Source organism: Pongo pygmaeus, chromosome 1, assembly GCF_028885625.2.
Source record: "Pongo pygmaeus isolate AG05252 chromosome 1, NHGRI_mPonPyg2-v2.0_pri, whole genome shotgun sequence".
In the NCBI taxonomy this organism is placed as follows: Eukaryota; Metazoa; Chordata; class Mammalia; order Primates; family Hominidae; genus Pongo; species Pongo pygmaeus.
The window spans coordinates 63702032-63714062 of NC_072373.2; the positions used below are offsets into that span (position 1 = coordinate 63702032).

At 35.1% G+C, this 12031-nt stretch overlaps 1 protein-coding gene across 5 annotated transcripts in view; it reads right to left on the reverse strand.

Annotated features, from left to right (window-relative positions):
• Positions 1-12031, reverse strand: part of HMCN1 (hemicentin 1) — a 448248-nt gene that overhangs the window by 106933 nt on the left and 329284 nt on the right. For all 5 annotated transcript variants that reach the window (XM_054449377.2, XM_063647968.1, XM_063647964.1 and 2 more), the window contains 5 exons: positions 8866-9016; positions 7135-7329; positions 5535-5648; positions 2389-2576; positions 485-581 (listed from right to left, as the gene is read on the reverse strand). In XM_054449377.2, coding sequence (XP_054305352.1) covers positions 485-581; positions 2389-2576; positions 5535-5648; positions 7135-7329; positions 8866-9016 — 745 coding nt within the window. The remainder of the gene's footprint in view (positions 1-484; positions 582-2388; positions 2577-5534; positions 5649-7134; positions 7330-8865; positions 9017-12031) is intronic.

A 12031-nucleotide genomic window follows, 5' to 3' on the forward strand; every position in this document is an offset into this window, starting at 1 on the left:
ATGAATTAGGTATGCTGGTGGTTTTAAAGGAATTATTTAACTCCACAAAGTGACTTTTTCTTCTCCAGGGAGTATATTAGTTACTAGAGGACATAGCTCAACATGAATTCTGCACTTAAGGACAGAAACCAATTCCAGTCACGACTAGTGGATAGATTTTTATGAGTAGAAGACCTGTATTTGCTTCTAACTTTATAAACTTGTAATCGTTAATATTTTAAATTCTGATTTTCCTTTCAAATATGCAGGCGTAGTTATTTTCTCTTGAGAGACTGAAGTAATATAAAAACTGTGTTCCTGGAAGTTTTATACTTTATAAATCCTACTAGCCATCGTGGAAAGAAAGAAGAGAGGGGATTGAATGAGTATAGGCTCCTCACATTGTTTAAGTTAAAAATACAAAATAAGCCTACATAATCTAAAACAGAAATTTTCTGCTTTTCCAAGCATACCCTAACAGATGGTTTTGGAACTGAGCTCTTACCATGAACATTGAGGTTAAAATATTTTTTGGCACTCCCAGCTGTGTTCTCAGCAACACACACATACCTGCCGATATCTATTATTTGAGTATTCAGAATCTAAGGGAAAAATGAAGAAATTCCAAATAAAATTTTGAATAAAGCAACTTGTCATATTTGTCTATTTTTTAGAATAAATAAATAATATATATTATTTCAATAACAGAAAAAAATGTTGTACATACTAGTGCTGATGCTAGCTTTTATTAGGTAAATCAAATAAATATTTACTAAGATTTTTAATCAGGAAAGGTAATTCTATACATATTTGTGGTATGTTGACTAGAAAAAAAATGTCCCAAATTATTCTCCCATTTCCCTCTCTCTGCCTCTGGCATTGTGACTTTGACACCCCTCCCATCAGGAAGTAGAATTTGTGTTGGTCTTGTGACTGGCTTTGGTCAACAGGGCGTGATGGAAGTGACTGTCATTTCAAAACTGAAGCCTGTTCACTTGTGCTCACTCTTTTGGAACCCTGCCAGCACCATGTGAGGCAGCCAGGGTTAGCCTGCTGGAGGGTAGAGATCACTTGGGGAAGAATCATCACAGTTTTTATTGCAACTTAGGCCCCAGATATGTGTGCGATCCCAGCCAAGGCCACATCCGGAAGAATCATCTAGCAAACCAGCAGGCTTGTGAGTTAAAAAAATGCTTATTGTTTCAAGTCATTAAGTTTTGGAGTGGTTTGTTTTATGCAGCTAATATAACAATTATGTTTTCTTCATTTTATTGCATAGAAATTTCTATCCAACTATATATCTTTTGGACTTGGACACAGAACCATTGAAGTATTTTGGTAGTGGTTATATGATTATCACATAGAAATAGTCACAATATTTAATTTAGAAGATACTTTGAATATTAAGGTTATTTATAGGTAATAAACCTCATTCTCTTTTGAATAAGGAATTCCATGAGATATGTCCTATGTTGGATACACTGAAGGTTATGCTTGGATTCTTGAGCCAATCGAATATTATTTATTTTGCTCAAGAAGTAATTTATCAAATTGTACCCTAACAAAAGAATTGGTATTATTTCTACAAGTGCCTTTCTTTCAGGACATGTGAAAAGAAGAATATGGACACACCATTGGTAAACAACAATCCAGGATATGTATGTGATTTTCATAATTTTTATTATTATCAACCTTTTGCCTACATACAAATTTAAATATATATAGGGAACTTCCTACCATTTAGAATTTTACCAACAGAAATATATAATGGAAAGGATTGCAATAACGATTTGTTTATAATACAATTTTTATCACAAAGGCCATATTGTAGTCAATTGAGGTGTGTGTGTATGTGTGTGTAGAACATTTCTGGAAAAATCCACACAAAACTATTAACAGTGGTAACCTCTGGTAGTGGGAATAGAATGAGGAAGAAGAATTTTATTTTATATACTTTTGATGGTTGGTTATTTTTACAAATATAATATTTACAAGCTAATAAAAATTTTTGTTTGTTTTGGGGAGCTTTATTGAGGTATAGTTCATAAATAGGGATTATATATATTTAAGATACAAAACTTGATGTTTTGATACATGTAGACATTGTGAAATGATCATTGCAATCAACCGAATTCACTTATCTATCACCTCACATATTTTCGTTTTTTCCTTCTTTCCCTCTCTCTTTCCCTCCCTCTCTTTCTTTCTTCTTTTTCTTTCTCTCTTTCTCTCTCTCTCCCTCCCTCCCTCCCTTCCTTCCTTCCTTTCTTCCTTCCTTCCTCTCTTTCTCTTTCTTTTCATTTCCTCCCTTCCTTCCTTCCTCCCTCTCTCCCTCTCTCTAAAGTCAAAAACAATTATTACAAAATGCAAAGTCAAATAGCTCTTTTAAAATTAGATCTTTACTTTTACCTGCAGAATTCGTCCATTAGATAGAAATTTATGATGGTCATCTTCTAGCAAGGGCTGTCCATCTTTCTGCCAGGAATTCCTTGGTGCTGGGCTGCCACTGGATAAACACTCCATCAGTGCACTCTTGTTCACCAGCACGGTGACCTCTTCAGGGAGATCACTATTTGCTCCCTTGATAATTGGCGGCACTAACAAAGGATTGCAACAAAGGGATAAAAATGGGCAACAGTCTTTTCTAAATTATGCTAATTTTCTGACAGCTTTAAAAAGTTTGGGATAATAATAGAGAAGCAAAACTTGAAGGAGAAACTATGATCCCCAGGTAACATTTTATACTAACAAATTGGGGTGGTGAAAACAGTATTTGAACTTGGCTTTATTCTCTTCCCTCTCTTCACTTATGCTAGACTAATCCCTCAGATAGTATCATTCCCATTTAGCCCAAACTCAATTCTTCTCCAATACATATTTTACTTCTCTCTCAGCCCGTCCCACTACACCTTCTGAGTTTTCAAGCAGACATATAAGAAGCATCTGTATAAATAGATATCTAAGTCTATATGGTCATCCAGAGGGGACAGATAAATTACACCTTTTAAAGTGTATTTGAAATGTTCAGATTTGGCCTTATTTGGAATGGAATTGCCTGGGCAATTCAAACTGCGTTTCCCAGCCTCAGCACCGGTGGTATCAGCATCAGCATCACCTGGGAGCTTGGTTAAAAATGCACATTCTTGGGCCCCAAGTAACTTCAATAGGCATCTCTGAGGAAGGGCCGATAAATCTGTCTTAACAAGCTCTTCAGGTGATCTTTATGTATGCTAAAGTTTGAGAAGTCCCACTCTAGATTTTTCTACATGTGTTCATTCTTGTTTAAAATAATACTATAGAATCCAGCTACACATTAGTTATGAAAAATCATGTTACATATAGAATTTTAAATATGAAAATGTTAAATGAACTAGGAACACATGTTGACTGCTTTGGTAAATGCAGAAATTGGTTTTTAAAATAAATAATCATTTTTGTTTTGAAAGCTTGGTTATTTTTCCCCCACTTTAAAAATATACCTTATTTTTAGCAATCAGTAAAGACTGCAAGTTGATGTAGATGCTATCTTTTGGTATCTGGGTTTCCAACAACTAAACTGAAAGTCTGTAAAGAAAATACTCAATGCCACAGAGCACACAATAGAATTTCAATGTTATTTTGAATGCATACTTTCACATTCAAAGCTACATGATTGATTTTACTATACTTCAGATAATATAAAATGTATAATTTGAACTGCAGATTAATAAATAATAAACTTGAGTTTTAGATTAAATGAGACTATCACTACCTAACATCAAGAAAACCAATCAAGAGCTGAAGCATTAGGAGGGCTAGGAGACTCAGGCACTGACATGCAGAAGCCCCCACCTCAGCTCTTTGCTTCCACCTGTTCCAGCTGCCACACCCTACCAGTTGGGTTACACCACTCAGAATTGTTCTCAGTGGCCCTCCCTGCACCTAGGAGGTGAGCAGCAGACATGAAACAGCCCTAATTCAGAATTTGGGGGCCAGTTAATTTTTCTTGCTTTGTTCCACCTTCTAAACTCATCTCCAACTTGCTTGCTAACTTCCTAATTGAAAATAACAGCCTGAGGCATGAACGTCTATCCTTGAGCATCAAATTCCATAGTTTCATTTCAATTTCACTGAATCGCAGTCTTTCCCTACCTATATTATCAACTCCTACTCACCCTAAATTAAACTCTTTCCAAATTTAGGTCTGTAAGGTACATGGATGTGTTTGGTCAATGAATAGGCAGAGGCAGACATCCAGGCCTGCGTGACTCAGTGGGACTGATGCGCAGGCACATACCTCTACTTGTTATACAACCTGTTTGCGTAAGTTCATACATGGCTCTGAGCCACTGTTGTCTTTAGAAGGTATAACTGCTCTGCGATACTGTGTACGGGGCTCAGTTTGGCATGGCATAGCATGGCTTGACATGGCTTGCGTGTGCCCAGAGAGAGAGAGTAATACTACTGACCACTGTAAGGGAGAGCCAGGCTCCTTTAAGGCAGGCAGGAACCAGCTCGTCCCCAGAGAGAAAGAGTTAAGCTGCTAACACTGCAAGAGAGAGCTGGCCTTGCAGGCCAGCCATACAGCCATACATGGGAGCCGGCTGCTGAGAGGAGCCACAGAGGCAGAGCAAAAAGCCAAGATAAAGGCGGACAGTGTAAGAGAGCTAGTGTGAGAGAGCTGCTGATGAGAGAGCTGCTAAACACAACTAGAGCCGGGGCTCGAACCTGATCCCAAGCAGGACATATGGCGTAGTTGTGAACCTGACAAGGTCAAGTTAAGCCAGGTGGTCCAAGATATTCCTTCACTGTCCTTGACAATGTCAGCATTGATTTTTTAATTGTCATCTCCTCTCTTTTCCTTGTAACTCTCTCATGAACTTTAAAATCTATGTTAATTGTTATGTCACTTATCTTTTCCCTTACAGGAAAAATACTTCTTCAACTCTCTGTTCATGCATTCAGATGGTGATCTGGTTCAAGGATGGACACATGAACTAGACCTTATCAATTAGAACATTGCAACCTCTTGCTGTCTGTGATTGGCTCTGGATGGATACGTGATTCACACTTGGCCAATTAAAACCATGGAAATCAATTCTAGGGTTTCAATTGTAAATACTAAGAGAAAAAACTTTCATTTGAATATGGAACTAGGAGGATGCAAGCCTAGAGCTGCTAGAGGCCACCTTGCTATCCAAGGGGATCCCCGTCCCTGAGAGTGACATTAATAAACAAGAGCCGAGTCAAGAGAGAGGTAAAGGCTGGTTGACCTCATTTGAACCACAGAAGTCAGACATGACTGCAGCCAGCTCTATTTTGGGACTTTTCTGATTCATAAGTCAATGAATTCTTTTTTTTTTTTTTTTCATTTAAGTCAGTTTGTTTCTTAATACTTCAAGAGTCCTGACTAGTGTGCTGTCAATTTGTAGAAGATAATTACCTCCTTGGGAGAACTATCAGTTTCTGGTTATCTTTATAGTCTCAAAAGTGCTTAGTGTAACATCCTGCAAACATTAGTTCCTCAAAAATACTTTTCAGTAAAAGAATGAACAATAAACAAAAGAAAAACTCACCGAGTACACGGACATCATACTGAAGGGAATCTTCTCCAGCCTCATTCACAGCCACACATGTGTATCTCCCAGCATCTTCTACTTTAGCCCGAGGAATCTGCAACACTCGCCCTCCTGAAAATAATATCCCACTATGTTTACTCCTCTAATCTTAGAGTGAACACAAGCCGTAAACAGAGATACAAATTTTCAGGTCTAATGACTGCCTTACATTTTCTTTCAAGGTTCCTGTTTCATCCAATGGTTCAGTTTTAATCTCAGATACCACTTTTACAACAAACACTGCATTATTAAAAAGTGACCCAACATGTGAATCGGAACTCCTGAGAAAAGAATAGCTCATGTAGATTTTCCTAGAAGGGGGAATGCTACTCTATGTGCTTTATCATGTTTCCTAGGCAATGTTACTATATAGTGACTCCTTGCTTTTATAGTTTTGAACACTTTTAATAGAAGTTTACACCATTTGCTGCAAGTACTTGTTTGAGAAAGCAATATCCAAGGATGTAAAAGTATAAAGTGTACTATTTTACATACGTTCTTATGAGGATAGCTGTGTATTTTTAAACATCATGTAGATATTATTTCAAATTTAGAGAAAAGTTGCAATAATTATATAAAGACTTTTACTCATGTTCACCAATTATTTATATTTCACTCCATTTGCTTTATCTCTCTCTGTCATATGTACATAATCTTTTTCTGAACCATTCAAGAATAAGTTGGAGACATGGTGCCCTTTCACCCCTAAAATACTCATAAATCCATATTTCACAACAACAAGGATAATCCCTTATATAACCGTGTTACAATGATTAAAAACATAAAATTTAAAATCAAAACAAAACTACTATTGAATCCACAGTTCATAATCAAATTTCATTATTGTTGCAATAATGTTTTTTATAGCCATTTTCCCCAAGCCCAGATCTAATTTAGGATCACATATTAGATAGAGTTACCGTATCTACTTAGTCTCTTTTCATTTTTATTTTCAAGATATTCTTTTATTTAATTGGGGTCAAATTTACACTCAATTACTTAATGCACTGACCTTAAGTGTACAATCTGATGAATTTTGACAAGCCCTGTATATTTGAATGCTTGTTAAAATTAAATAGAAGCCTTGAAAATATTATTCCATAACAGTTTAAACATCTTTGCTCTCAATAAACCAGGTAACAATTTAAATATTTGAAACTAATAATCTTTCCTATTTATTTATGATAAGTGCATTTAATAAACTGAGTAGTAATGATCTATAAATATATATTAGCATTTATGTTAATAATATATATAAACCAAACTGATTTTCTTATTTGCACTGATAGAGAAATGGAGGCAAAAGGAAGCCAACGGACTTTGTGTTGATAGAGTGATGCGTAGTAGATCTGAAAAGTTTACTAAGCTATTCTCTCCTATTGTCTAATTCTCAACCAAGACTCTTCTAGATTGAAGCAACGTGGATGCCAGTGGCATTCAGCGGCCTGACAGTTACATTACTTGGCCAGAGACCCAACCAATTCAATTCGTCTAATACATGAGAGGAAACACATTTGGCAGAGAGTCAGCTTTTCACCCTGTTGGTAGCAATCTTTACCTGGCAAAATCAATACTTTATCACTTGAGGTCAGAGGGTGGCCATCTTTGTACCATGTCAGTGTAGGAGGGGGAGCAGCATTTGTCTCACAGTAAAGAGAAATGGGATTGTTGATGATCACATCTTTGGTTTCACCATTCCTGCCGGTATCTAGCATGTTTCCTATTTCCCAGAGTTTCTGAAAACTTGGAGGAACTATGGAGGAAAGGCATTAAATGTTGGTCACATATAAATGCTTAAACAAAGATCTTGGCTGTGTTTTCACCAGAGTGATTTGTGAAAGCAATAGATTAGACAATGTGAAAATAATTTCAAGTACTGACACCACCACCAACTCTAGCCCTTAGTCAACAAAGTAGTAGATGAAAGTCGAAGCTAGTTCTTAGGTGGAAGAACAAGAAATATGAGGCCCAGAATGCTGTGCTCATGCTTTGTTTTCCCTGTTAAAGGGCTCTGGCACTTAGACAATAAAGGGGCTCACTCTCAGGAAGGAGCATTGCTAAATGATACACAGCAGGAAAGACTAATTTTGAGAAACCATTAAAAAATACTGGTTCAATTGAGAGCATTTCACAGTGATTTGGCTTATTAAGAAGGCTAAAGAAATTATGCAATCAGGATTAAAAATTCCATTAACAAAAATAATAGGACATTTTCATACTTCTTTTCTGGGGACAAGTATGAACTTTATGAAAGGCAATTTGCCTGCACATCAAAAGCATTAAAAGAGTGCATAACATAAAATTTATCACAGAAAAAAGTACATTTAACCTAAAAATTTCCACCCTTAGAAAATTATGAAAAATCAAAGATGTACAAAAGTTTTATGTATAAAGATGTTCAGTGTAGCATTATTTATGAGTGGTGAAACTTAGAAACAACCCAGACATTCAACAATAGGAGTCTGGTTAAATAAATATTTTTTGGATATTCAACTGGTGAAAAAGACATAATTATTAAAAATCATGTCGAATAGCAACATCAACAGTAACAATATAAACAACAATAATGGCAGGTATCATTTCTCAATCATTTTGCTAGGAGCTTTATATACTTTATCTCATTTAGTATTCACTGCAATTCTACAAGACAGTCATGTTACAAATGAGGAAACAGTCTTAAAATTTAGGTAACTTTACTAAGTCACAAAGCTTTTAAAAGCCATAATCATCATTCAATTCCAAGTCTGTTTTGTTTTGTTGTTTGCTTGTTTTTATTTTTACATTTATTTATTTATTTATTCCAACTTTCATTTTTTGTTCATGGGGTACATGTGCTGGTTTGTTACATGAGTAAATTGCATGTTTTAGGGGTTTGGTGTACACATTATTTCATCACCCAGATAATATGCCCAGTAGTGGACAGGTAGTTTTTTATTATTCTGAATTCTGTACTGTACTACTTTCCTGCCTTTCATGTAAATGCTGTTTTTAAAACTTCATGATATAAAGTTAAGGGAATGCTAATGCAACAGAGAAATCTATATTGTGTGACCTCAACTTTGTAGAAGTATACATTTTAAAATATCAGAAGGAAACACATAAAAATAACAGAGGCAATCCTGAATGATGGGCTTATTTCCTTCTTTAATTCTCGAATCTAAATTTTCAACCATGAACTTATATTATTGTCAACAGAAAAAATCACTGTTTAAAACAAGTCAAATCTCTTTTCTTTTACTTTGAAAGATCATATAAATTACATTATATACAATAAGCATATTAGTATTACCTTGAATATTCACATCAAAATCCAACTCATCTTCACCTGCAATGTTAGACGCTACACAAGTATACCGTCCAGTGTCTGATATTTGAGCCTCCTTTATTTGAAGTGTGTGTCCATTCGCAGCAATATTAACATGATCATCGGATTTAAGGGGCTGTGATTCAATTATAACAATGTTAGCATTAACTGCTATAATAAGCCCTCTAAGAGGCCATGCAGTTGATAGTTTTTGTGATTTTTTAAATAAATGAAAATAAAATTGCATGCAAAACATTCATGACAATAGTTTAATCAAAATAATTGATTTACTTTGATTAAACTCATTGTTTTTGACTAATCAAATTTTTATTTATTGAAATTGCTGCTGTTACAGTTTTCATTTGTACCAGGCATTTGTGCATGATGCATTTATACATTTTTATGATAAATATGTGTTCTTAGTTACCATATTAATTTATTCACGTTGGAAAAATTTTTTCACTGATCTCATGTAATATTTAAAAAGCATGTCTTTTATAATTTTGTAGAAAATGTTAGCATTTCTTTATGAAAGATTGAGCACATTGGTATAATCTGATTTGATCTAAATTACTTTTGTTCATTCAGAAACATCATTACTTTATAAATAAAAAATTTTAACCTAAAGATATTTATATTATGATGTTTTATTGAAATTATTAGTATAAAATAGGATATTAACTTACATATATTCGTATTATGGTGTTTTATCAATAACATTACCTACAGCTAATAGAATATTTCCCGTCTTCTCAACATTTTCATTTATACTAAATTCGCCCTCATTCATTGAAAATTTTAGCTCCGGGCTCACTATCATTCCTTCTAATGATACTCTTCTCATAACTCTTGGTGATTTCAATGCCCACATACATAACCATCCAATGCTGTGTTCTCTTAGCTCCTTGATCTCCTTCTTTTAATTTTCTTGTCCCTCACCCTTTCTCAGCCACTAAATAGGACAGTAATACCTAGACCTTATAATTACCAATAACTAACTATGCTCCTTCATAATCTCAGTTTCAAGCTCTAATTTGCTGACTATCACTTCCTAATTTTCTATTATTACTAATTTTCTTTAAGTTTTTTTTTTTTTATCCCATGGGAGCCCCACAATCCGTTGACCTTGCAATATTTTCACTGCCACTCAATCTCCTCCTGACCTCTATTCCCTTCTTACCCAGAGAAGGTCTGTCATGATAATCGTTCCTTGTATAAAACTCTCAACTCTTTTGCCTCCTCTCCCTTTATTTTACTCCCCTGGCAAAACCCTAACTGGTTAAAATCAGTTTCTGCCCATTCTGAGAATTTGCTGGTCAAGGACATCCCTCCAGCAACTGTGTTTCTCTCACCTACATTATCATTAACTTATTTCTTTCCATTGGATGATTTCAACCTAAAAAAACAAAAACAAAAGCCTCTCTTGCTGCAGCCCACCTCTACATTTTCTACTGCCCTTTGTTGCCAAATGACTTAAAAATGTTTTCTATACTTGTGGCCTCCAATTACTATCCTTCAGTTTTTTCCTTCCATCATTTCTTGATATGTTCTAATCAGACTTTCACTGTTTCTTCTTGATCAAAAATTCTTTGCCAAGGTCACCAATGACATTCATGTTGGTAAATTCTAAGTACTTATTTTACCTGATCAGTATCACTTAACACAGTTTAACTTGTGTTCATTTTGAAGTACCTTTTTCACTTATCTTTTGGGACACTACGCTCCCTGCTCCCCAACCTTTAAATACAGGAGTACCCTGAGGCTTAATCCTTAGACTTCTTCTCTACCTACTCTCACTTATCTTGAACTTATATTTGATCTCCTTCCTACACATCCCACACATCCTGCTACCGCCTTGGTCCAAGCAACAACCATCACCCTTTTGGTGGAGATGCAATTGCCATAACCATTGCAATAACTTCATAGCTGAACCTTTTCTCTATTTTCCAAGTACAGAAAAGAAATGCAACCTGCTTAAAACCTTAAGTCAGATTATGTCATGTCATTCTCGTGTTCAAAATTTCCCAGTTGGCCTTCCATCAGAATAAAGGCCAACTGGCACAAGGGGCAGCATGGTCTGGCTCTCCATTAGTCTTCTGCTCACATTTTCTGTTCCCATCTGTCACTGCACTTCAGCCCAAATGCCTCAGTGCCTTTGCCCCTGCTGTGCTCTCTACTTTGGAATATTTTGCCCTCTATTATTTTATGTCTGCTTCCTTCACTTTCTTTGGGTTTCTGTTTAAATGTCACCTTATCAGTGAGGTCTTCACTAAGTAAGAAATCACACTCTCCACCCTTGGTTTCCTTCTCTTATATTGAGTTTTCTCCATGATACCTGCCCCATCTGACACATTACGTCTTATTGGTTTGGTTTAGTTTTTGCCTTCCTAAACTTCACATGAGTAGAAATTTGTGTCTGTTTCATAGCTGTATTCCCTGCATTTAAAACAGTGTCTGACAAATAGTAGATGCTCAACAAATAATTCAGAATGCAATTAATCATTATTAACATTGTATCACTTATATAAAAGTAGCATAATTTAAATTTTCTTTGCTAAAAGAAAAACTTCAGGGTATGCATAAATAAAACTCAAGATTCTATCAAAACTTATTGTGGCCAATACTTTGTCCAGTTTTTAATGTCTGTCAATATATTTTGTGTTTCTTTTCTTGAAAACACTACTTCACTTTAGTGTTGCTCATCTGAAGACTGAAATAACAGGAGAATGAATATGGAAAATAAATTTTAAAATAGTACGTTTTCGTTCACATTCTAGGAGACCAATTGCAAACCCTAAAAAATCTAGCAGTGTAAAGCATCATAATTGGGTCAATTTCAAAGCCTGAACTTGAAGCTGTAATTTAACTACTTATAATGAAGTTTTCAAAAATAAGACAAAAATGCCTCATTTCCTGTGTACTTTTAGTCTTTACCCAGTTTTTAATGTGTGTATGTGTTCATGTACATGTGAGCATATGTGGTAACTATAAGGAATGAAACAACTTTAGAAAAGATTAAAAATAAAATATTTCAAAGGAGAAAGGGATTATTTGTTTCCAAGTAAATTCATAAAGAATTGATATTGTACTACGAAGTGTGCTTGTAGTCAGAAAAGAAACTATAAACAGAGCATGGTGGGAATTCTATATT